A 27,619-nucleotide genomic window follows, 5' to 3' on the forward strand; every position below is an offset into this window, starting at 1 on the left:
TGCTTTATATGAAGTGAAATCTCCTTTAAAAAAATAATAAAAAATTAGGAAACATTATAAAAATGTTTTCAAATATTTAAGGTTGTAGATCTAAAGAAGGGAAATCTGACACAAGCAAGTTAAGAACTTGCCAGCAGATGTGGAGAGTTTTGCTTAAAGTTCAAGATTTACTCTTTTTTTTACCACCAATAGCATAATTCTCCTTTAAAACATTGAAAGTTTAAAACTATTTCAAATATTTAAAAACTGTTACAAATCACAATGTGAAATTAGTTGTGGTTTGTAGACAGATGAACATGGATACTTGCCTGTTGCTGTTATTAAATATATTGATAATGTGCACATTTTTGTTCACTGTAAAAGTTGTCATAATATACAGTCAGAATTAACTTCCTCATAAATTATAATAATAAAGTCATCACAAAACACATCTTGCAATATGTTGTATCTTCCAAATGTTATATTGTGCTATTAAAGATACTTGAATTAAAAAATACTGTCTTTTTGTCAGTTCTGAATATCAGGTTTACTGAATTGTTGATAAATAGTCACAGAAATAAAACTTAGGTCGATCATTACTTTGAGAGATGATGAAGCTCAACTATAATTAGCATAAACATTGTATGTATTGTTACATATGCTCTCGACAATGGAAATAAATTGTTTAGAGGTTTACTCTAGAACTGGTTTTTGGGTTGTTCTTTTTTTTTAAATGGCCATCAGGATAGATTGAAGCAGAGGTTTAAAAAGTACTTCTAGAACTTTCTGAAAATTTCTGCTGTTAATTTCCTCTGAAGTAAATATTGAGATCTGAAGAAGTGTCACCTGGTCAGATTGCCTACTAGTTGGGGTCTTTCTAAAGAAGAATGTTATATGTTGGGCTCTGCAAAAATAAATGAAAAAGTAATGGAAAAGGAGGAAAAATAGCATTCAGTGCTAAAATATGTTCTTCAGATAGCTGAAGGGACTTCCAGATTTTTAACTGCACATAGCTTTTTTCCTACTATTTTTCCAGTCTTATGATTGTTTGGTGCAACAGAGAAGTCTGAGACAGCATGAAAAATTTATCAGTGTAGTAGGTAAATTCTATATAATAAATTAATAGGTTTACTTCTTTTGATGTCTTTCCATAAGATATTTCAATTTGGGGGAGAAGATCCTACTTTCTTCAGACCTTACAAACAGGTAAAGCTCTTGAACTTTCTAGGTACCTCAGATTAAAGTTATCTGAGGAGCTATTATTTCTTCATAATTATCTGACTGTTTCACAGTGCTTCAGAGTTCACTTCTATGAACGCAGTACAGAACACCAAAGTGATTGTTCTCAGCACCTCATGAGCCAGGAGATGTAACAATACTTCCAATTTTTTTGTGTGAATTTCAGTTGAGCCACATTTTTGTTCTCTTAGATCAGCTTGCTTGAATGATAATAACATTCATCTTGTTAGCCTGGTGTAATTTAAATATACTGTAGCACTGTACAAAATTCTGTTCCATTCAGCGGAATCTCTGTTGCCCCCTTTTTCAGATGACGGTTGCTGCTGGTACGAGCATTGAGAATAACATTCAAAGGACCATATCCTGCCCTAATGTATGTTCAAAATATCTTGGATTTTTGCGTAATTTAAGTGCAAAGCCTCCTTATGTGAATTTGATATTTTGTTGCCCACAGAAGCTTGTGCATCTTGAGGTTACTTCACATTACGTATTACAGGGTCAATGAATATTGTACTACAAGTGAGGTCTCAGCCTATCAAAATTACCAAATTACTGTAATTTTTTTCTATATGGTTTGATGGTGCAGTTAAATAAAGACAATAATAATATATTCACAGTTCCTTCTGCATTTGCCTTGCTTCCTACCCAGCTCAATGCTCCTGTCAGTTGAAATCAGAACAGCAATAGGCAAAATGAGGAAAGCAATGAGAGCCTATATTTATCCTACTTAACCTTGTTCTGAATTGGATTTTGATATAAAGATGTGTAATACTAAATTTGGAAGGAAGGTAGTTCCCTTTTTCTTGCTTAAACAAATGTATCCCATGACTTAAAATAGAAGAAGGGAGGAGTTACTATTGCTCATGAAAGGTAGAATAAGTAATCTATTTTGTTAACAAAAGAAGCAAATTATTCACTTGTAGTATAATAGGTCATTTATCTTTTTTACTAACAGTATTCAGATAATGGAAAGTCATTGGGCCAAATGGAGAAACATTAATGAGAATTTGGGATGTACCACTGAGAAAAGACTGTGACTGCATTATATATTTTTTATCATGTAATGTGTTTAATAATTTATTTTTCAGCTAAAGATTGTCATGTATATAGGGAACTGGCAGAAGGAATTCTGGATAGACATTTCCAACACCTTAAGTTCTTTTGAGATATAGCAAATAATTAAAGTATAAGCACAATATATTTAGTTATTTTAACTAATAGCTAAGAGAAAAAATACTGTGATTAAATATTGGAAAGAAGTTAGTTCATCTTTTCTATCTGGGAAAAAAAAATCACAGTTTAAACCAATCTTTTTTTTTCTGGAAAGTTTGTGCACTTAAGGGAACATAGAGAAATTCTTTACACTGCATTCTTAGAAGATACTGCACTTGACTGTCTGAATCATAATGGAATTCTGAATAGATTCCTTGAATGGACCAATATTATAAATTCTTGGCTATGATTTGTACTGTTTGATTCCAGTTTCAGACTTGCTTCTATGCAGAGGAAAAAAAAAACTTCCTCAATACATAATGTATGATTAATCCCCAATCTCTTCCAGAATTTCAACATGACTTTAACTTCTCCAAGACAAATTTAGTATTTCAGTCTGCAAATAGTACCATTTTAGTGGAAGATAGTGATATGAAAGATAATAATACGGAAGAATTGACAAGCATGGAAAAATTCAGGATTTCAGATTTAGTTATAGAAGTCCATACCACCACTTCAAAACTGTTTCGGATCTTTTAGATTGTTTTCTTTTTTTCAAAAGTACATTAAGACAGGCTCTAAATAGATGCTTTCTTAAAAGAATGAAATAAACCAACAACCCAGAGGTTACCTTGTATTCTTTGGATTATATCTGTAACCACTAAAATCAGTAAGCAATCCATTCACTGCCATAGAACAAGAATATTCTTATTCTTGCCTTTAGACATCATAAGGGCTGTCATTGTTAACTACATTTCTTAATTATCTCCCGTTTTTAATTTTGTTCCTTCTCTTTGGAGATCTGTGAGGATCTCCAAAAAGAAATTTATCAACCTCCGCAAGAAATGAGATAAAACTTAGAATTCATTAAACTCCTGATTTTCCTGTCTAAAGTTTAATATTGAATTTAATGTTGTTATCTCTGCTCTAGAGGCAGTGCAGGCTAGAGTCAGTCTCACCTGTTGCATCTCTGACAGTATTGGTCTTTCTCTGTTAACTAAAAAAAAGACCTAAAAGGCTACCTTGGCTTAGATACCTTGCTTGTAGCTGATTAAAATTAAGTAATGCAAACCCTTTTTTCCCAATTTAAGATGATGTTTAGGACAAGAATTACCTCAACAAACTGTAGCCTCCTAAAAGCCTGCTGTTCAATTGAGCTATGATGCAGATGCTTTCAGTGAAGGAAATAAGATGTATCATTTGAAGAATCATCCCCTCTTAAGATAGCTTGGATGGATTGTCACTGAGGGGTCTTTTTCTCTTAACTTAAACAGTAGGTTAGGCAAATAGCTTAGCTAGACGTCAAAGACCATTCTTAAAGCTGAAACTTGGAAAAAAATGTATTTCCTGTGTAACAGTGAAAAATCTTGCAATTCAGTTGAAAGACTAGGCTTTAATATTTCCCTCTGAAATCTCTCCATGAACTAAAAAGAAGCTTTAAATGGTCTTTAACTTTAATAAAATAAAGTTAGTTCCCATTCTAGGTTTCACTTTTACTATAAATGCACTAAAATAAAACTTTCATATTTAAAACTACTGTTTCTTTCAGCCTCAGGGAGAAATAACACAGTTCAGTCGCAATGCTTATTTACTTATACCTAAAGTCATTGTCAAGTGGTCATGAGGTGTAATTTTAGATTCTTTATTTATAAATATGTGCAAACAACCAAATTCTTAACTCTGAAGTTCTTAAGAAGGGGATGCAGTATTTGTTGTTTCAGATTTCTTATAATTCTCAAGAAAAGTTTATCTTATGCAGATGGTTTTTTTATACTTGAATTCCTCAAATTTCTTCTGTTTTATCAGATTTTTGAATTTATAATTAATAATGAGCCTGATTGATAGATAATAAAGAGTCCTGTTAGATGCAAAAGAATCCTGTTCAGAGACAGAATATAATCCTACCAACATCTACATGTCATACAAATGCACAAAGCCTTCAACAAGAGTGAAGAGTGGAAATCTGCATTCACCCTTTCACCTAGCATCTTGTTGGAGGGTAGGAAGGGAAGGTGGTTCTGCGATACAAGCACTTCTCTTGGCACAAGATCTTCCTGGGGCAATGTAACAATTGCAAAAGCAGATGCAACTTCGGTGCAGAGAAATACTGTAACTGAAAAGAGTCACCCAAAAATTGATGAATAATTGCAAAGTGGTTTATTAATTCTTAAATCCTCTACTTTTCTGATGATTGGAAACTCTTTATGTAGCTATTAGTTACTGAATAAAACCCAGCTCCTTAAACTTTTTCACAAGGACACTTTTATATTATGACTGATTGTTCTTATGCTAATTAGTAAAAGAATTGCTAAAGGAACAACTTAATGCACTTTGTAATATATGAGAAAGAAAATTAATTAAATCATTTATTTTATTCCATTGAATTCCAAACCTGCAATTACCTGTGTGAACCACAGTTTTAATAACTGGCATTAAGGCTGCCGAATCTACAGCTGCAACTATTTGAATGCATGGTAACTTTCCAATTATTGTGCTACATTATTCTGAAATGTTTTCTGGTTTCTTGTAATTACAGTGAATTGCACAACTTTATATTTCTGCCTTTTGTAAAAGGGATAGCTGTGGAGGATGTTCTCAAAAACGCAAAATTGTCAATCAGTACATATCGCACTGGTTCAGCATTTTATTTACATGGCATTCATTATGCAGTTATAATTAATTATAAAACATGACCTTAAGCTTCTGCAAAATGACAATATGAATACTCTTTTTTTTTTACAGCTCTTTAAGGTCTAAAGTAAAAATGTAAACAGCAAAACACAAAGGAAAATGGTGGCAGGTATTAAACATGCTGTGTTTTCTTCATTCAAAACAGCAGAACTTAAGTCTGATTTTTTAAAACAAGATTGCTCTATATAATAAATGAAAACATACCACACTGCCTGTAATACAAAGAAAATGAATTATTTAATTTTAATCAGGTGCAAAAACAATGCAATTTGTTATTGCACCATTGCTATTCCACCACTCTCATGGAGAAGACACATTTGTTCTGTCTGAAGTGATACCTACCTTCAGGAATTCTTCATAGACTAGTTACAAGTTTTAGAGTAATTACTTTGAAAATACAGGGAGTTTTTTAATTCCAGCATATGTGATTCAGCCTATTTAGTTTGAGTAGATGTTTTTATTAATTACATAGCTTAATGTGTGTAAATTTTTAACATCAATGGTTTTTATTATCTTATGGCTTTAGACAAGATATAGAGTATATATAGAGACATTTTCTACAGTAGTTCTGTAGGAAAACAGCAATTTGCTTAGAATTTATCAAATTCAGCAGTTATACAGCATCTTACAAAACTGTAGTTTTACATTCATCAGAAATCTTAATTCTTTACACTATTCCAAAAAAGTGTTTTGGGGGAGTTACAATAAGGGAGAGAGAGATACAAAGCCTTGGTAATACACAGATACCTTAAAATATCAGTGTATTTATTTTTCTCCCAAATGAGAATGAAACTGTAATTCCCATGCCTTCCGGATACTTTTTTTTTTTTTTTTTCTATCAAAGACTGAATCCTACTTGTTTTCGTAAGTTTGTTCATGTGAATAAGCTGAGCATGTTTTGTTTTTTTTTTTTTCCTTAAGTTTAAGCCAAATGTCTTTATTCTCAGGTAAGCTGAAGCAGAAATCTGTTTTTCTATCCTGGGACCATTTCTGAGATTGAGAGGAAAAAATGATCCAGAACTACTACACATAGGAACAAAAAATCAGAAGCCTAAACGTAATTACAAACCTCCAGCCATTCTCAGTTGTTATGAAAGCTTTCAGCTCAACTCCTTCAGCTCTTTTTCAACCTTCATCAGATTCAGGGATTTACCAAATAGTGACATAGCTCTTGAAGCTACAAACCCATTTTGTGTGATCACCTGACGCTTTCAAGTGTCAGGCTGTCTTGGCACATGGATGTCTTATTTTTGTCCATGGAAGGAAAAAAAATTGTAGGGAGGTTTGCTTTCTGAAATTTTCACCCAAACTCCATAGTTCAAAGTCTTCAGGAGTTACTTCATTAATAAACTTGCAAACAGAAAAGCCATTTCAGTTTGTTCTCACTGCCAATGACTGTGCAGTCCTGTATTCTGAGCATGACGCTCATCTTTTGGCCCTCATCTCCCGTTTTGCTGCCACAGGGCCAGAAAATCTCACTGTGCAGCTCAACATTTCTGCCTCTGCTCCAGACCTCACGACAGGCAATTAGCTGGCAGATCTGCTGCCTGGCCAGCTGTGCCAAGTGTGTTAAATCCTAAGGTAGAAAGAGATAGCAGCAATGCGCTGCAACTGGGGAGATGGGTCACTGGCAAACATATGTCTTAGCAACAGCATGGTGTCCTGGCCCTCAAGTATGTGACTGCACACTCATGGTAATGCTGTTACGTGCACAGCGTCAGTGTTGCAGCACAGCTTTGCAAGCACTGCAGCACTTTTCCGTGCCATTTGGACTGAAACAGGGCCAGTGCATTGATTCCATTCATTTGAGAGGTTGAAAGTTGCAAAATAGAAATCAGGTATTAGGAGTTGTAGCAGCGTTAGCAAGGGATTTGCAAGGAACAATGCTCAGATGATTTCTCGGCTGTTCCACTCCCTTTTAATTTTATTTTTTTTATATGCACTGGGAATGGACGCAGTACCATATGGTTAGCTCTATTTTCAAGTACAGCATGCCAACTTATGGGTACTGATCTGATGCATCCCAGGAGAGGAAACAACTTTAAAATCAGTACATCAATATCGTGATGAAGAGTGTAATATAAAAAAAATCGTGCTTGAGTTCACAGAAACTACGTGTTACTAGACAGCTTTACTGATCAGATCCACTGGAGTGAAATACCCAGGACCCTTAAGCTAGGCATTCCTCTCTCTCTGGCCCACTGAGAGGTTTAATTGTTGTTGAGGGCTGACCTTGGCCAGCAGCCAGTCACCCACCCCACTGCTCCCTCATTCCCCTTCCTCAATAGGACAGAGGGAGAAAATAGGATGAGAAAACTCATAGGCCAAGATAAAGATGAGGAGATGACATACAGGTTGCCGCATGGGCAAAACAGACTTGACTTGAGGAAAATTATTTTAATTTATTGGCAATTAAGATAGAATTGAATACTGAGAAACAAAGACAAAAAAATTAAAATAACACCTCCTACATAACCCCAGATTTTTCCCAGGCTCAACTTCACCCCTTCGCTCCCAGCTCCTCCATGCCCCCTGCCCCAAGCAGCACAGGGGGATGGGGATTGGGGACTGGGGTCAGTCCGTAACATCTCCTCTCCACTGCTCCTTCTTCGTCACACTTTCCTCTGCTATGGCGTGGGATCCTCCGTGGGTGGATATCTTCTCCAGTGCCTGGAGCACTTCCTCCTCCTCTCCTTGGTGTCCACACTGTGGTTTCCCAGTCCATTTTTCTTTCCCTCCTCCTTTGCCTGTGTGGCATTTTTTTATTCTTTCTTAAATACACTTTCCCAGAGTTGCCACTACTGTGGCTGTGGGGCCCAGTGGTGACCTGCAGGGGGTCGGCTGGGTACCCCATCTCAAACCAACTTCCACGTGATTTCAAGAAAGCAGCTGAAAAGAACAGAAGCTCTTACTTAGCATTTTCTCTTTTCTTCTAAACTTTCCCACTGGTTTTCTTTTTGTTTCTTTTGGTTTTGTTTTGTTTTCCTCCCTGCTTCTGAGACACATCATAAGTAAGGAGGCTTTCAAGCCACAGAAAGGAGATTCTAGATTTGGAAAGAACTATGCTTTGCCTGACTTTTAAAGGACATCTATGCATATCAAGATGCACTTTGGGGAGAAGAGCAGGTTTTCATTGGTTTGATAACATTTTGCCTCTATTATTACAGAGAAAAATCTTAGTCCTATCACCAGAAAATAAATGGGATGAAATCATTCCATGACAGAGATTTAATGAACAGGAAAAAAAATTCTAGGTAACAGTGATGCTCCTAGATACTTTCGGTTATTACTGTTCTGGAATTTACATTTGTCTTGGAAAACAAATACAGAAAAGCCACCAACTGTTAATGACAGAAATAACTCATTTGGCAAAGGCTAATCGTCAAATTCCTTTGTTAGAATAAAAGAACATCATCCATCCCTTTGCTGTATCCTGCTACTTTGGTCCAAATGTTACTGCTGGTACTTTTCTGAACACTTTTTATGCTGAGTTAAGAGGGCTGGAAAGAGAGCTTGACTCTGCTGGAGCCATTAGCAGGCTCAGTCATCATCCCTTTCTAAAACTGTAATCTCAGTTTTATTCAGTTTCAAGGAGCTGTGTTCACTTTGACACCACTGTGAATCAAAATGAATTTTAAATTCCAGCATTCTTACTGGTCCTTACAAAAGAACCCCACCAAACATAAAGCCAGCAAAGGTCAAAACTGTCCCCTGACCAATGAAACGTTGGGAGAAACTGTCCTCAAAAGATGACTAGTGTGCTTCTTGGCAAATATGAGCCTAAATGGATTTAGAAAATCCTTTTACATTTTTATTTATCTGTCTTTGCCACATGGCTGTCAAGTACTGTGATTTTTTTTTTGGCATTACAATATAAAGTAATTTTTAATCTATTCAAGGCATGGATAATTGCCACTTACTATGATCAGTGGAATAATGTGATGAAATGCTCACTGACTGTCATCTGAGACTAGGATGTAGATTACTTGGGATATCTAGCAGTGTCTTAGTCATAATCTTGTTTGTTTGTTTTAAATATTCAGTGTTTATATGCTGATATTTGAATTAAATGGAAGTATCTGACTAAATATCTTCAGCTCTAATTTTAGTAAAAAAGAATTAACTCTGATTACTACTAACTTGATCAGTGCATCAAACTACAGATTTACTTTTCTGCAACCAGTAACGCTACTATTTCTTGGTTTGGTTATGTGTAAATTTTTATAGCTAGTAAAGATGTTGACTGACTCCTGGCAGTTTAAATAGTCAGTTATTGTGAAAAGAACGTTATTCAACATTTACAATACTTTCAATCTCCTAAAAGGTTAAATCTCCCCAAACAGCAGGCCATGTCACTCCCAGTGTGTCTGAAAACAGGTTCACGTGTATCTGTTCTGCATTTTTTCTGCACTAAAGATTTGGAAAGTTGTACTAAGTTAGGTTCTGCTCTGAGTAAGTGAGTGAGGAGGGGTTTAAGATAGAAACATGAGTGTCCTGATCCTGAAGAGGTAGGACCAGAACCTATGAAAAATATATGAACTCAGATTCAGTTTATGTTTAGGTCTCAAGGAATCCTTCCATTAAACTGAGTCCCTTATTTTCATGGGACTTTAATTGGCAACAGCAGCAACTTATGTTTTTTTCTTCTTTCCTATTATATTGAAATAGTTAACAGCAAAGAATATAATTTTATAATCAGATGTTTTTTCATAATAATATTATAACATGCTAAAATGTACAAAATAAGCAGAATCAATGTCCAGTATGTTGAAATTGTTTGAATTATACTAAATAGATCATTCAAAGTCTCTAAATCAGATTACTCAAAATCTTAATAATTGTGAAAGTTTAAGCTTACATAAACTCATGGACATGCTATTGACTTTTTACAAATTATGATTAAAGTTTTGATTAAATGTTGTAACAGAATTTAAAGCTAAAGTTAAATATGCATATTAGGGATGATATGCATAATTTAATATGGGTTTAGTTTAAAGTTTAAGTTTAAAGGAACCGTTTTTTACATCTATGTGGGAATCTTTTTTTTTAAATCAAAATATATGCCTAAGCTGGATAATAAAATTGTAAAAGGACAGTCAAAAAATTACAGTAAACAACGAGTTCATAGAGCAACAGTATTAGTCATGTTCATGCTACTTACTTTTAATATAGGTGTTCAGTGGGTCGGTGCTGCTGTCCTGGTCCTAAACCTTCACCATGTGGCAAATTGTGTGTTTCTGTTGTGAAGTCTACGAACACAAGGGTTATGTTGAAATTGCACTTCAGGTGTTTGATGGGCCATTGCATCCACCCTGTGGTTCTTGTCAGCTGCTTATGGCTGTAATGGGAGCCCATTGCTGTTCCCACCTGCCCTGCTTGCCAGGGTGTTGCTCTCCCTGGCAACAATGGTTGCAGATAAAAAACACCCTAATTTATCTGGGGATGTGCCTGGGACACATCCAACACTAACCAAAAAGAATATCTTTTCCCCAACACAGATATAACTGAGGTGAATATGCCACCAGGCAAATTTGATTTAAAATGAAATCCGTATATAAAACCATTTGGAAATAGTTTCTAAAAATGTAGCTATACTTTATGTAAATGCATCTAAATTCCTCAGAAGGTGGTGGAAGGCATTGTATGTGTGACAGGTAATGAGACAAATCAGTTGCTTTAGTGGCTTAAAACAGTGTTTGCTCAATCTAAATCCTATAATGGGGAACGTCTGTCATTTAAAGTGGCAGTAGCTGCTGGTATTGTGGTTGCTAGCTCTAACAACAGCACTAGTGTAGAGTTTGAGAGTAACATGTGAGTTTTGAGGACAACATAACCCCCACAGATGTTCGGAAAACCCCACTCAAGCTTTGCTCCTATGCTTAGCGTTTAGAGCTACTCGTAGAATTAAAATTAAAATCACTGTAGCGTCTAAAACAAAGACATTTGATGGATTGTATAATCAGATTAGAGGTAGGACTTCCGTACTGCTAATAGTTAATGTTGATTTATGCTAAAATATACTTTTGGTGTTGGAGTCTCCTGGTCTATCTTGGTGGATAGCTTTTGCTCAGTGAACCTTGGAGCCTTTCTCTCTTGCTGCTGTGGTGCCTTTGCTGGAACCAAGGGGAGGCAGAGGAGGCAGCTTTCCCATTCAAAGGGGAAAAATCCTGGACTAGAACAAAGTAACGATTAGACTGAAAAGGGCAGCCGAGGACTGGAAGGGGGAAAATAATGATGAATCCTTAAGCATGGAACCTGCAAGCAGGTGGAAGAGCAGTGGGAACAGGGTCTGGTGGCTGTCAGGGAGGGACATGAACTGAGAGAGATGAGAAGAGTGGAGAGGGAAGCTTTCAGTGACAAAGCTCTCCCAGCTGAAAAAGCAGATCATTGAAAAGAGGACTTTTCATGGAAACGTATCAGATTTTCTAGGGAAGATGTCTCAGGTCTAGAGACTGAGGGAGAGTGAAAGCGTGACACAAGCACCTCCTCAGAAGGTGTCCTGTCTTCCAGTAGACAAAACTGTGAATGATGGTGTCGTAGTGGCTTGTGTGCATGAGGCAGTTCTGTAGGCAGCCATAATCCTGGTACTGGCACCTAAACAACACTCTTACACTCTTCTAATATAGCCGTTTTACTGTAATTGTATACCCATACAAATATATTACATTTTGACCGCTGAGAGATAAAATTTTTTGTAATTGTTTCCCTGGCCAGTAGTTCTGGTTTATTAAATTGCCAATAGTTCTCTGCTAAGAAGAAACAAACATGCCCCAAGAAAGAAAAGGCATTCTTTTAAAGGCCAGTATTACTTGTTTCATGCTTGCAGCAGATTGGAGTTAGAAAGAACTGGAAAGCACACCGATATTGCAGGTGATGAATCAGGGGAAAAAGCTTACACTAAAGGCTATGTTTTGAATTTCCTCAGAGCCTCAAGGAAGTCTTTGGCTTGGAAATGCATAAATGCTTTATGCAATAATGGTTGAATATAATACTAAGACAAAGATCAAACTTGATTTCAATTTCCCAAAGGAAATGCTAGGGAAAAATATCTATACTATGAGAACTCTAAGCTGTATATCTCAAATAGAGGATATGTATTTTCTTTATCTGAGCACCCATGATGGCAGAGCATCAAAAGAAATTCGTTAAGAGAAGCTCTCCCTCCAATGTTACATTTACGTTCGAATGCTGCTGCAGTGTGAATTAGTTTATGTTTGCAAAAAGATAGAAATGGGAATATGATCCTTCTGTAGAGTTTGAATTTCACCTGACCTTTGAATTACATCATTACTTTTTCATTCATATGTATCAAGCCTATTAAAGGTTACCTGGGTAGTGATACAATGAATTTTGCAACTCTTTTTCTGCTTAAATTGTTGATGTGTTTTAATCTAGGTAAATAAAACAAGCACAAAAACACTTAAGAAGAGCTTGTCACCCATCAGTTATTTGTTGTCTGATCTTCATTATATCTAATTATGTATGTATGTAAAATATTTTTGATCTAGATATGTCCATCCTTTGTATTACACATCTGAGAGACTCAACAATATCAAATTATTAGCATCAACTGGCTTCTTGTTCTGTTATTTGCTATCTTGTGTTTTACATTGTAAATGGCATAATTATACAGTGAGGCATAATTATAGGGAGAAGTGTGAAGAGACAGATGATTTGAAATAAGAGAAATATTTAAAAATTGAACAGAAAGAACAAAAAGAAACATATTTAGGGACAAGTGAGCCAAAAGAAACCTTACGAAGATACTCTTAGAAGGCATCCTGTGATATGCTAAACATGTTAAACTTTCTCTCTCTTAACCATATACTTTTTATATATGAACAGATTATTCCCCTGACAAATAATGAACAAGTTTTACTACCATGACTTCTTGATTTTGTTGCATATTGAGTTGCTTCTTGGCTTTATTATTCTTGCAATTAGACTTAATCCAAATTTTGTAGAAATGGAAAAAGAATCTTTTTCACATCTTAGTTTTAAAAATTTTAAAAATTTCTCAAGATTAGTCTGACTGTCTGAATTTCTGTTCTGAGAATAGTATTCATATAATTCTGAAAACTGGATAGTGAAAAATCATAATAAATTTTACATAAAATTAATAGTTTATCCATTTTTAAAAATACTAATTTTAAAAATACCTTTGAAGAAATAACCTTTTTATATAATATTATATATGATCTATATATTTTTATATTATAAAATAAAGAGCAAAATTATTTCTCCTGTCTTCTCTACAGTCACATCCTTCACATGAGGATCAAAAACTATTAACAATTTTTTAGTTTTGTCATGATTTATGGAATCAGCTAGTTCTGCATTTGAGGAACAGATGGATGAATTTTGAGAGAAGTGAAAAAAGATCAGTTGAGGGTACTTTGAAGCATGGACGCCCATTTAGATTTAGATGTGGGGCAAGTGCTGGGAGGCTAGTTTCCTCTCAAGTCCTTACTATCTTCTTGTCATGAGTTCATTCTGTGTCTCCCCTTGACAGGCATGATCCCTACCAGGGAAAGGAGGAAGGACAGCAAGAATGTATTTCATTACAAGATTATAAGAATAGAAGCAGAACTGTTTCCACTTTGGAAAATTATAAAAGAAATAAAAATAGTTTGCGTATATTGGGAAAAAAAAAAAAGCTTTACTGGATTTCAAAAGCGATAGAAGTACCTCTTAAAATGGTCTAATTTTTCTGGTGAATCAAATAAGTACTTTACTGTTGAATTCAATATATTTTGCTCATTTTCATTAGATGAAAATTTGGCAATTTGTCTCTTTGACCTACTATTTTCCTGAAGCCAAATAATTAGAAAATTACTGAAATATTAATAGCTTCAGCTTACACTGCAGCCATTACTTCTTGCAGCCTTTCAAAAGGAGTTTTATGTTTCCATTTAGTTTTAGAAAGATTTTTTTTTTCCGAGCAAGTATCATTACTGAAGCTTTATTAGAAAATACCTTTAAATTAATTTTCTTTTTCAAATATAATCCTCAAATTTCATAACACATTTTTATATGTTCCATAAAGAGTGTCTTTTATATTTCATTTAAATCAGATGAAAATAGAATCATAGAATAGTATGGGTTGGAAGGGACCTCTAAAGGTCATCTAGTCCAACCCCCCCTGCAGTGAACAGAGGCATCTTTAGCTAGATCAGGTTGCTCAGAGCACTGTCCAACCTGACCTTGAATGTTTCCACGGTTGGGGCTTCTACCACCTCTCTGGGCAGCCTGTTCCAGTGTTTCTCCACCCTCATTGTAAAAAATTTCTTCTTTATCTCTAGTCTGAATCTGCCCTCTTTTAGTTTGAAACCATTACTCCTTGTCCTATCACTATCCCTGCTAAAATGTTTATCCCCATCTTTCTTATAAGCCACTTTAAAGTACTGGAAGGCCACTATAAGATCTCCCTGGAGCCTTCTTTTCTCCAGGCTGAACAACCCCAACTCTCTCAGCCTGTCCTCACAGGGGAGGTGCTCCAGTCCCCTGATCATTTTTGTGGCCCTCCTCTGGACCTGCTCCAATAGGTCCATAGATACAGAATTAACCACTTGTTCAACTCAATTGGTTTTAAAACACTGGGTAAGCATTAATATTTATCTTGAAAATTAATCAATTTTGATTGATAACTATATGTTTAAAGAATATATTTGAAAAGACACATTTTCTCAAGATGTATTGTTTACTATTAGATCCAGTTAATCAATATGTGAATAACCCGCCTGGCTATTTAAAGGTATATAGTTTGTCATAAATTACATAGACTGTAGCTGAAAAGTCTGACACAAGGCTATGCAGTCACACTGGTAGTCTTTCCTAATTTTTATTTTCTCACACATTTACATCTGTTTTAGCTCAGAACTCAAATCCAAATGAAGTCGGTAAAAACAGAAGAAGGGTAAAAATAAGACCAAGAGGTCATAATCTGTTTAGCATTTCTAAATTGAGTTATATAATGTGCTCTAGATGACATAGCCTGTATCAAATTGCATTTTGCAGTCACAATTAGTCCATGGTAAGGCTATTTTTTCTCCAGGAGGCAGGAAAAGACTGGAAATGATAGTGAATTTCAATCCTGTGAATTACACAGTCACCAGAAGCAAGCATACTGCTCAGACGCAGGAACAACATTTCTTCCTGGGAGCTCCTGTGAGCAAAACTCGTGCACTTCCTAGATACTCTTTTACCTTTTTCTTTCATAGGACAGTCTGGTCTTATGACCTCCTGCCCGCAAACAGCATAACGTCCCTGTAAATCTTCGTGTTCTTACATCCCTTTGAGGACAAGTCTGAGCTGTTACAGTGGAACAGTTTGAAGATCTTGTTTAAAACCTCCAAGTCCAGGCCCAGCTGTCCAGGTGGCATACACCTGGGGGCAGTTTTAGCATGCAATAGATTTAGTTACTTCTGCAAAGAGAATATACCTTACAGAGTAAGGAGGGTTTCAGGGGCTATCTTGTGGTATAATTCCTTTTTGGCAGCTATAAATGAGTGACCTGTGTTTATATATTTTACCTAGTCCAAAATCCTCCAAAGGTATTCCAGAAGGCATGTCATTCTCTCCACTTCTTGGTCTCCCCTTAAAATGTTCTCTTCTCACATGACAAAAATTATGATTTTTTTGGTGGTTGTACATTAGTGAGTCAAAGGAACAAAAAAGATTTTTTCAGGGCCACGTCGAAAATTACATTTTTATGAAGATCTGACCTCTAGCAAACTGTATGCTTTTATTCTTTGCTCTAGAGCTGCACCTGAGGATGAGGTCGTCTTCAGACTGTATCTTTGTCACAGCTCGTGACAGCATGTGCTTTGCAGCTGTAAGCAGAGGAGATGAGGTTGTTCTGATTGTATAAATGAACTTTATTTAGCCTGAACAGAAGCATTTGTGCAAGATCAGGACCAGGAAGGAGAGTGAAGTGACAGTGCTATGGTAAACACTCAGGAACTCCTAGCAGTCAGGGAGTCGGGGACTGGAAGCCACTGCAGGATGTCTTAAAGTCTTAAATCTCAACCAGGTGCTACAACAGCCATGTGCAGATTATTTTTTTATTCTGCCAGCCATGGACAGCTCACAATGCAGTTTGGGAATTGCAGGCTGTGGAGGAAGACACCTCTGTAGTTGGCATAAAAGTGCACTGCTGCTTACCCTGGAAGGCACTGTTTTGTTCTTGTTGTTCTGTCCTATACTTTTCTATCCCTGGATGCATGGATCTCCTAGTCTTTGTTTAATCCATCTCCAGGAATACTGCAGTAGTGAAGGACAGCCCTGACTCTAAGCTGCTGCTATGCCATGGAGTTCTCTGTGGCTGGAGGTGATTGTCCATAGCTGTAAGATGTTAGAATGGTCCCAGCACAATTTACCTCCAGGACAACTAGCTCTCAGCCAAAGCAGTTCTCAGGTTTGGTTTGGGAGTTGTCGTGAGCCAGAGATAGCAAGCCACCGAACGATTTGCCAGTACTTACCCTGATTTGAAGGCTGAGGAAGTGTAATTAGCATAGGTTTGGCCAGACTATGGATTTTTACCTTTATCCTTCAAGTTTCCACTTGCAGCTTTTGGTGGGCTATAGAAAAATGTACTGCTGTTGCCAAGGTCTTCATAAACACAGACAAGCATGGTTAGTTCTTGTGCTTGTGAGAAAGCCTGTGTCCCTTGCAATAATATATTTGTCTTATATTCTTCACTCAATTTTTATATACTATTCCTTTACTTAAATGTTACACATATTTTTAACTAATTGTTATGTTATTCCATTGTAGTAATTTATCGAAATCTGGAAGTTACTTCTGTCGCGTTGAATTTCTTATTTTTTTTTTCCACGTATAACACTGTTAGCTACTGTTCACATCTTTTATTCCCATCAGTTTCAGTTATTGTTCATATTTCTGCCATTATGACATTTGCTTTCCTGCTTACAATTTAATGCACTTTTCAAAACTGCTTCATTTTGCTGAAAGGAAAACTTTACTATTAATCAGGAAAAGGAGGAATGTGTTTCCTGTGTTTACACTCACAGTGTTATTTCGACATAAAGATGAGAAAGAGAATGGAAATGAGAGGTCTCACTGAAAAGTGACCTGTGTCAAACAGTAGCATGGCCCATGTTGCTGGCCCACAACTCTGTAAAGGAAGAGTTAGCAGGCAAGGCACTGAAGGAGAGCACACACAATACAGACCCATCAAGTTCTAGATTCTACTGTAGGAAAGTGTATAATTCAGCTCTCCCCTGGGATCACTGTTTGTTTGTCAGCCCAGGTGGCTGTGATGTCTATCTTTTCTCATTTCTGTTGATTTATCAGGAAGATTGATTATGCAGTATGTAGCTGAAGCCAATTATCTGTCATGTTGTCACATTGTCTCTGACTTGTCCCTCACAATTTACTGTCTCTTTTTTTATATTTAGACTGTAAATTCCTTGCGAGAGAAACCATATCTATCTCTGCTTTCATACCACATAGTATGATGACATACTAGGCCTTGGGCTAGGGTTTCTAGTACAAAATTATAAAAATTATTTAATAAATTTGTTGTGGGTGTGGAGTGATAGAGCATAAGACTGAAGGGAAAGTTATATTACTTTCACTTGTATCAGCCAGCAACGGTGGCCAATATATTTCACCTTAATGAGAAAGTGTTTCCAAGTATTGTGCTGCTGGTGGCAAAAAATTCCAAAGCTATGCATGCATGGGATGATATGTTTGGGTTTCTTAATGCTTTCGAATGACATAAAAGCCCCAGCTTTCTTTTTCGCTTTGATAGTTTAGTTCTTGTCCCTCCAAAAGAAGTTTACTGGTTTAGAGTTCTAAGCCTGTCTGACTTTTGAGAGAGACATCTGAAGTCAGACCCCTAAGTCAGGATAGAGGAATCCCAACTACATAAATCAGTAACTCCATCCTTGCAGAGGAATCCATCCATTTGATTTAGGCATCAAGACGCAGATTACTTTTTGGAATTAAAAGTTCCCAAAATATTAAAGCATTCTTGGGATCTAGTTTAGCAAGATTTACTGCGAGGGGCTAACTTTCTGACATGGTGAGCCTTGCCCCATTGACAGATCAAAGGGAAGATATGGCTAATGATGCACATCTCTCACCTGGGTCCCAGCATGATATTTTTTCTTGATTGAAAATAGTGCAGTAGGTGCTAGAGGCATTGCTGCCTGGTGCTTTTAAGCCATGGGGAACAATTTATGACATTACTGCTACCATAGAAACCTATTCCAACTCAACAGAAATTCAATTCACGGGAAAGGCTTTTTCAGTCTGAATCATTCATATGTTGTTACTCCTAAGAGGTTTGCCAATGCAGTCGAGATTTCTGGAAACATTTTGCAGTCCCTTGGAGAGTAGTTTTATTCAGATGATTTGAAACTCTTACTGTATCCACAATGTGGTCCCGTGGTCTGTCCTTGTAGTATAGCCCCGACATAAACTAACATTCTTCACACATGCCTGCATAATATCAGTTTCTAAAGAAGTGAAGGAATTTGAGAGGGCTATTGAATTTCTACTGCTGAATTTTCACAATGTCAGAGCTCGATACTCTCTGACCAGGTTCTTCTAGATACTACATATGAGGGAGCTTTAATGTTTAATACCAGATGTACTTATTTGATGATATTTGATGTTACCTGGGATTTTGATTTAGAAAAGTCATATAGCAATATTCTGAAATCACAATGCAAGCATGCTATAGCAATTGCACTGTACATAGTGAAATCACATAATGAATATAATTCCCATTGCTATTCTCTATATGCTGCCATGGCACTAGGCATTCCTAGTTGCTGGGAAGGAATACATAGGTTGAAGCCGGCTCAAACCTGTTGCTCTCTTCAAAGTCACTTTTGCTTTTTGCTCAATATTTATACTCTTTGTTGAGCTGAGCCACGTATATAACTCCCCCATGCTGATCTGTCTGGCTCAGGAAGATAATGCTTTCTATTGATTGTTTTAGAGAAGGCCATTTACATAACCAGTTGACCCACTCAACTGATACACGTATTTATCTACAATAAAGGCCACCCTTCAGTCTCCTTGGTGTTGAGATAAGTTCATCTTCCTTTATGATAGCTGTGGCCACTTCCAATATTCTTTTCTGAGCTTCATGAGCTCATCATCCTTGTCTGTCTTCTCTGAGCTTTATTTCATTGCAGGTGTTCATTGATTGATCACACAGAATCATCAATATTGCAAATTATAGCAAATATACTTGAAGGAACAAAAAAAAACATGTTAAGCAGTTTGTACATGCATCTCCCTCTTTCCTTAACAAGTCCAAATGACCAAATTCAGATAATAAACCTGAAGTTTGTCAAATTCACCTTTTTGGTCAAGTCTTCTGGAATACAGAAGTCCTAATGTGGAGGTTTCATCAATGGACAAACAGAAATATGGTACTGAACATAGGAAAAGTGAAGACATCAGTCATATGAGTAATTCTTTTTATTACATAATTAATTCTCTGATACCAAAACAAAGATTTGTTTTTAGATATTTTATAAAGATATCTATGAAATACTTTCCAGTTATTATAGAGAAGGCCTTTAGAGAAAAATTTAAAAGAAATAAAACTTTTCATTTATATTTAAAAATTAAGATACGTGTAAGTTCTTATGCAAAGTGTTGTTTGAAGATCTAGTAAAGACTGCAGGCACATATGTTCATACAGTCTTGCATAAGCTACCTAATAACAGACAAAGAAAATTATTTAAATCTCAACATAATTTGTAGAAAAAGAGCAAGTCAAGTTGAACAGGCTTCCCAAGGCAAAACAGAAAGTAAACTTTATGCAAAGCTCAGCATGATCAAAGGGGAAGGGTATTTTCAAGTATTTCTGTTTTGGCAAATCCGGGCTTGTGTGTCTATGTATATAAAGTATTTATATTTTGGCCTTTATTTCCTTTTATTTTTGCCAAGTGACCTCATTCAGTTCTCATATTTAATTTTTTCCTGTTGAGAAAGTCTTTTGATATGATTGCAATCCTTGGGGTTTTGGTTTGTTTGTTTTCTGGTTTTTGTTTCCAAAAAGGTCTAAAAGGGAGTAATGAACTCTGAAATGTTGTCACTGCATTTTATTTCATTTAGTCTTGTTGGTTTTGGCCACTGAATGCAGTTGAAAAATAACTCCAAAATTTAAAGAAGGAACTGTGCTTTTCTTAGATGTCCATTTACTGTCTCACACATTAGAATACATTGCTTTCTTAGTGTATAAGGCATATATATTTCATTTTAAAGAAAAATACTTTATTAACTTATACTATAGCTTATTGGCTTATTCATAAAGTTGGTAATAAAATTTTGAATAATAGACACTGGAAATGGAAATGTTAGATAACACACAGCTTTATAGAGTATTGAAAATCAATTGATTCAAAAAAGATGAGAAGGAAAAGAGGTGCCTCAAGGTGCCACCTTCAGTTCCATAATATGAACTGATTTTCTTGCATTCCAGTAGTTCTCAAATAGATGGCTACCTACATAGATCTCTTCCAGACTTTTAGTAAATTCATATGGGATTATTATATACTACATATAGTGCAGGCAGGTAGCCTTTTGGCTGACAAAGAAGTCAGGTTTTCAGTTCATCAAGAAGGTCAAGACACAACAGGGTGCTTTGCCCAGCACCTGTGAGAGAGCTGAAGGTGAGCTGTGGGCTGCATGGCCCCACCTGGGACAGTGTTTCACGGCCAGCTAGGAGGTAGACTTTGACGCATAACAAGAATCTCTGGAGTTATCTTCTGCTTTATTTCTGATTCCTGGGATCGTTTGATGTTTTACCTCGTTCTTGTCACAGCATTTGTTAAACAATATAAACTCAGAAGTACTAAACTAGATGTCTGCCTGAAACAGATATATTAATGATTTTTTGTAAACTAATGGCTGGTGGCTATATACTAAATACATTCCAGGCAATTCCCTTTTTGTGATGACAGAGATTTCAGACCTTAGACTCAGAGGATTCCATGTCTCTTAAATCAAAGTTTACAAAGTGTAGTATGGCATGATTGCTGTAAATATTGATTATCTTCACTACATTTATCTAAGTCCTGCTGCTTTTTTTTACAAGTAGCAAAGCACATACATTCCCTAGAGAATGGGGAACTAGTGAGGTATCATTTTCTGCAGGATTTGTATTCTTCCTATTGAGAAAAATCTTGCTTTTATGACCAGGAAATTTATTTTCATATATGAGTGCCATGATGCGATGCTGTAGCCCTAATTCATTACCTACTTTTTTCCATATCAAAAGTAGTAAATCCCATTTCTCTTGATTGAAATATTACTCCTTTTCCCCTTTTACTAAGGAACTAAGTAAGTATTTAACATAAACGGATTACTATAGAGTTTTGTTGGTAGTTTATGCAAACAAGCAACTGTTCAGTTTTGCCAGCTTTAGACTAGTACAAGAAATTCTCTTCTGGAAAAGCTGTTATCTCTAAATTTTGCTTATCACTGAATTTTAGTATGCTCTTGATTGCAATGATCACTTTTTCCTCAGCTTTCTCACATGATGACTTTTTTTTTCCCATAGAGAGGCCAAATAGTTGATGAGAGAGGTTCCTTTATTTACTTTTATTTGCTTTCTGTTTTGTTAAAGAGATACTTCCAGATAATAATTTCCAAATTTATCTCCTCCTTTTGCCTGGTTGGCCATCAAAGAAAGCATTAGCCAGATTCCGAAACCTGACAGAATAAGCTCTTTGAGCAATTTAATTGATAAGCTGTTAATTGCTTATCAGTTTACCAGGGCATGCACAGAGTTTAATACAGGGCTACCATCATGGATGCTTTAGTCATACTTAAACCTAACAGTCTTAATCTCGTTTGTTGTGGCATTATGATCTCATCTACTGCTACTGGGCTAGGAAAGATATCAGAGCAAATCATCCTGGCTAGAGCAGGAGGAAAGAGTGCCTGGGTGAGAGCTGCCTGTAAGCTCATGGGCTCTAACTGTGGCTTTCTGCTCAGCTACAGTAAAAATTTTCCTCTTGAATTAATAGACTTTTCGATTATAAATTGGCTTCAAAGAATTGATGGGTTTGGTCTAGGGACTGACTTTTTCAAAGCTAAAATCTTTGAAGTTTGAAGTTTGATTTCTTTGCATCAACAGGCTTCAGGAAGAGGGGTACCAGGGCAGAAGGAGAATATAGCCGTAAGATTTTGAAGCACTCTGAGCTGCTATGGGACCCTAAGCTTCAGCATATGGCTACTGTCATGGTTGCTGTCTTGTGGTTGTCATGAGAAATATAAACAGCCAATTTAGGAAAGATAGAATGGTATCTGATTTAGCAATATTGAATAATAATATATAGTTATGCAAACAACTTTGGGAAGATTTATCAGGTTACAGTACTAATGTGTTTCAACCCAGCTGGCAATTATAAGCATGCTCTGAAACAAGTATTCCGCTTCTGTTTGATTTCTGGTGTTTGCCTTTGTTTGGATATTTACTTGTCATTTTTATGATGGTCTCATTTCTGTAAATATACTGTAAATGAAAAATATGTATTTAACATACACTTTTCTACACATATTAGCTAGTTTAGGTTTTTTGTTTCATTTTGGATTGTTAGGGTTTTTTTTTTTAACGTCTGAACCTTGGGGGTTAGATATTCATCAACGACCTGGATGAAGGGACAGAGTGCACCCTCAGCAAGTTTGCTGATGATACAAAACTGGGAAGAGTGGCTGACACACCAGGAGGCTGTGCTGCCATTCAGTGAGACCTGGACAGGCTGGAGAGCTGGGCGGAGAGGAACCTAATGACGTTCAACCAGGGCAAGTGTAGGGTCCTGCACCTGGGGAGGAATAAACCTGTGAACCAGTACAGGCTGGTGGTCAACCTGCTGGAGAGCAGCTCTGCGGAGAAGGACCTGGGAGTCCTGGTGGACAGCAAGTTACCCATGAGCCAGCAGTGTGCCCTTGTGGCCAAGAAGGCCAGTGGCATCCTGGGGTGCACTGAGAAGAGTGTGGCCAGCAGTCGAGGAAGGTTCTCCTGCCCCTCTGCTCTGCCCTAGTGAAGCCACATCTGGAGTGCTGTGTCCAGTTCTGGGCCCCCCAGCTCAAAAGAGACAGGGAACTGCTGGAGAGAGTCCAGTGGAGGGCAACAAAGATGATGAGGGTTCTGGAGAATCTCTTCTACAAGGAAAGGCTCAGAGACCTGGGGCTCTTTAGCCTGTAGAAGAGAAGACTGAGGGGACCTCATCAACACTTATAAATATCTAAAGGGCGGGTGTCAAGAGGATGAGGCCAGGCTCTTTTCAGTGGTGCCCAGTGACAGGACAAGGGGCAACGGGCACAAAGTGAAGCATAGGAAGTTCCGCCTCAACATGAGGAAAAACTTCTTTACTCTGAGGGTGACAGAGCACTGGAACAGGCTGCCCAGGGAGGTTGTGGAATTTCCTTCTCTGGAGATATTCAAAACCTACCAGGATGCAGTCCTGTGTGACCTGCTCTAGGTGAACCTGCTTTAGCAAGGGGGTTGGACTAGGTGATCGCCAGATCACCATTCTGTGATTCTGTGATTCTATGCAGTGAATCTGACAGACATATCTATGGACAGCTAGGAAGGAACATTCTGTTTCACAGGGGAGGCACAGCATAAACAGGGTTTGTCTGTATTGCAAATACACCAGGTTTGCTGAGAATCAGTGTTACTAAAATCATGTTTTCCATTTCTCTTGACATTAGCTTCCACGAATGCAGAGTGTTAAAGAAGGGCTAAGTTATAGTCAGAGTCTAGAGGGTTCTGAGGTTTAAACACATCTGGCGAGAGTATTTAATAGTCTGTATGTATGTGTTAGTCAATGTGTGTGTATTTCCCTAAAACGTTACCTTAGAAAGTTAATTTTTATTTCCTTTCCCCTTTATGTGACTCTTTCAGATCTTGTGGTGATAAACAGCTTTCCTGGTTAGAAGAGCTCAAAGCTGTCACATAAACTCTGTCCTGAACATTATCATCTGTGTTTATTTAGTTATCTGGAGATACAGTGCAGTAAGAAGGAACAGATGTAACATTCAATTGGTAGTCATGTAGTAGGATAATGAACTTCAAACAGAAAGAGCAGCTTTACAGCACCTCAAAGGCAACTGGGCTTGTTTGAAGTGTAACTTACATTTAGAGCACTAGATCTGGATCAGCAAATCTGATTTAGTTTTCAAAGTCACACTTTAAACACGCCCAACTGCTTCTGAAGTGTGTGTGAAGATTAGGTAGCAAACCTTTCTGTGACACACATTTTTAGTAAATATGTTAAGCAAAACTTTAAAAAAAATCTGTGTCTGCCCATTTCTGCATTTTCCTTTTTATGGAGAAACATGGATAAAGTTAGGTCATATAGCTAAATTATATAGCTAAATTAACAAAATGTTGTTCCAGCTCCTATATTGTGTGATGTTTATGTGAGGTGATCATGTACACACGTAAGTAGTTCTGGCAAGATATGTGACAAAACTCAGGAATTTGCATACATTTGTGATCAGAACAGATACCACATCAACTTTTTAGAAGTCACAGACTAGGTCCAATTTTGGGGTGCTGTCCTGCTAGTAGTCATGTTGTTTTCCAGTGTTGCACAGGTACTACCCATGCCTGAAGGACTAAATAACAAGATGATAGACAGAGAGGCATGAATTGCCTGGTCTCTGAGCAGAATCAGCTGCTGGACTACCTGTCCAGTGAGCAGCTCGAAAATTTATAGCTGACAAGGCCTTATTTTGATGTAAATTTCTTATTTATTGAGTGCAATCACTAGAGTCCTGCAGAGCTCTTGATAAGCTGTATTTTTGCTTATATATTGAACTGCTTCTCATACCCAAGAGTACACTATGTGTAGAAGATGTAATTTATACTTTTTTCTTTCCTTTCATGAATGCAGCACATTATTGAACATCAGTGAAAATGTCTTTTCATCAAAATTTCTGATTTAGTGTCCTGTTTTTCTGAAACCAGCAAGACTCTTTCTATTATTTTTGCTGACTCCAAATAAATAAAATCCTTTGGGATAACAGATATTTTTTATTATTATCACTATTAACTACTGGGCTTTATCAACTTCTTTCTTTAGAGAGAAAAAGACAAGTTTACTCACTACATTTTCAGAATTGAAAAACTGCTATCTGTTTTACATCAATTATCCTCTATTCTTAAAAAAAAAAAAAAAGAAAAAGAAAAAGAAAAAGAAAAAGCTTTAAGACTTTAATAGTGGGTGACAGCATATGGATGAAATTGCCAGTGTCTGAATGTTAACATCGTTTTAAAATGTTTTATTATTCCTTTGTCTTTAACAGATGAGAGACAAAGGCATGTCTGAATGTTAACATCAGTTTAAGATGTTTTATTATTCCTTCGTCTTTAATATGTGAGGCACAAAGGCAAGTGAGATCTTTGTTGGTTGTGCAATTTCTGATATAGAAGATGCCATTCCTTAATGTGGTATTCTTGGCACCTGTAAGTACCCTGTATGCTTTTCCTCAGGACAAAGTCTATGTAAGTAAATACCAGTTCATCATATTTCTTGATGAAGAACATCCGAAACTAATTATCTTGTTTTCTCTACTGAAGTTTTAAAAGTTCATTATAGTAGTATAGACCAAATGAAAGATTACTGTAACAAGCTTAGTATATAAAACAGGGTTTGAGCAAATTGTAATGTTACTTTATTGTACATAAAAAAAGCCAAATGTTCTATTAGATTGCTGGAAAGAGCAAAATTTGGATTCCATCTTGAGGTACATATTGGTACCTTGTGGATATTAGATTAACTGTTTAAACTAACTGCAAAGAGAGCAAATCAACATAAGAAGAAAAAGTCATTTGTTTTCAGTGTAAGGATCAATAAACAAACCACTTGTATCTTACATTACTTATCAAGCAGAAAGCAAGTTAGGGAAATCCATGCCTTAAATTAACTCCAACAGAGACACCAAGAAAGTGCTAATGCAATTTCATCATAGAAGTCAATATATACTGTAGTCGTCTAAATTAAAGGATCGACCAATAGAAAGTAAAGTAGAATTCACAGTAGTGAAACTGTATACATAGATTCATTATCGTGGACTCAAAAAGTGGAAATATCTTCCAGATGTCATTTATTCCATTTTCATTCTTTGAGACAAGACCATAAACCTTCACAGATATTTGTCTGAATTGTCACTGAAAGCACGTCACTGCACAATTCCTGTATAGCCAGGTTTGTTGCTTGACTATTCTTATAAAAGTTTTTCCTAATACCACCCTGTACTGCTTTAACTGCAATTTAACCTGATTATTTATGCCCCACTCAGAATGCACACAGAGAAAAATCACTCTTGTTATAACGTTTTGCTTATTGGCACATTATTACTTTGTCCCTTGTTAAACTTCTCTTTTCTAGAAAAAACAATCTGTTGTTTTTAAACCATCTTTCAGACACCCTCTCCCCTACATTTCATTATCTTCTCATTTGAACTTCTTGGGATTCATCCTGACTCTGGTCACTTATTGTCTTCCCCAAGAACCAAACCACCCCATACTGCTCCAGTTGAATAGTAGTACCTAGAGGAGTGGGATAATTACTATCAATTTAAATTTATTATTTCCATAATTTTATTTTGGGAGGTGGGGTATGGGTGGTGATTGCCACCAGTGATACCAACTGTAAAGTGATCCCTGATAGCTAACATTGGGAATTGTATTTACCTCTCTCAAACAAGCTTTAGTTAGGCTGGGACTGGTCAGACCAGAAGCAGACATCTATAGTGTAGAAGAGGTAGTTTTCCCAATTGCCTTTATAGAAGCCCTGTTTAGAAAAATAAGGAATTCAAAGGTGCAATTCTTTTCAACCCAAAAGAGATACCTATAGCATGTTGGGTCGATCACATCCAAAAGTACCTTTATTCCCTTTTGCTGCTCTTGGTTGCTGAGATTGAATATAGATTTTAATACAACATACCTTTCAAATTAGGTGAGATGAAACCAACTCAGAAATCTAATATTTGCATACTCAAGCATCAGTTAGCACCTATTCTTAGCAGGAAAAATATCAGAAATCGTTTCTGTGAAGAGATCGGTAGATGGAGGAGGTCAGTTAGTAGACTTGATTCTGCTTTTAGCTTGGCAAATCTTTTTCTGATAAAAAGAGGGAAAACCCCAAATTTTTAACTTAAGGATTTTTGAATCTGAGAATGAGATTCAAAATATTATACATACTCAGTTCTATACATAGAACTGAGTATGCATAATATTCTGAAGTTTGGGGGTTGTTATTCAAAATAATAGAATTCAGCATGTTCACATTTTCTCAGTCTTTCTCCTTTTCTGTAATTTTTCACAAACTGAGCAAATTCATGAAAAAAATGTGAAAGTGGAAAACTGTTAAATAACAGATTCCTTTAACTTACTTTTATAAACAATGAAAAATTTTTTATTATTATTTTTTACTATAGTTAAAATATTAACTTATTTAATGTCAGTTATTTAGTATGCTATTTCAACAGACTT

General features: G+C 36.4%; 1 protein-coding gene across 4 annotated transcripts in view; it reads left to right on the forward strand.

Annotated features, from left to right (window-relative positions):
• The window catches only part of PPFIA2 (PPFI scaffold protein A2), a 333,193-nt gene that overhangs the window by 161,954 nt on the left and 143,620 nt on the right, over window positions 1-27,619 (forward strand). For 2 of the 4 annotated variants that reach the window (XM_086471357.1, XM_086471363.1), the window contains exon 2: window positions 1,529-1,591. The exons of the other annotated variants lie outside the window; for them this stretch is intronic. In XM_086471357.1, the coding sequence (XP_086327483.1) occupies window positions 1,529-1,591 (63 nt within the window). The remainder of the gene's footprint in view (window positions 1-1,528; window positions 1,592-27,619) is intronic. 4 annotated transcript variants of the gene reach the window in all.

This window comes from Leptosomus discolor, chromosome 1 (assembly GCF_034619465.1).
Source record: "Leptosomus discolor isolate bLepDis1 chromosome 1, bLepDis1.hap2, whole genome shotgun sequence".
Classification (NCBI taxonomy): Eukaryota; Metazoa; Chordata; class Aves; order Leptosomiformes; family Leptosomidae; genus Leptosomus; species Leptosomus discolor.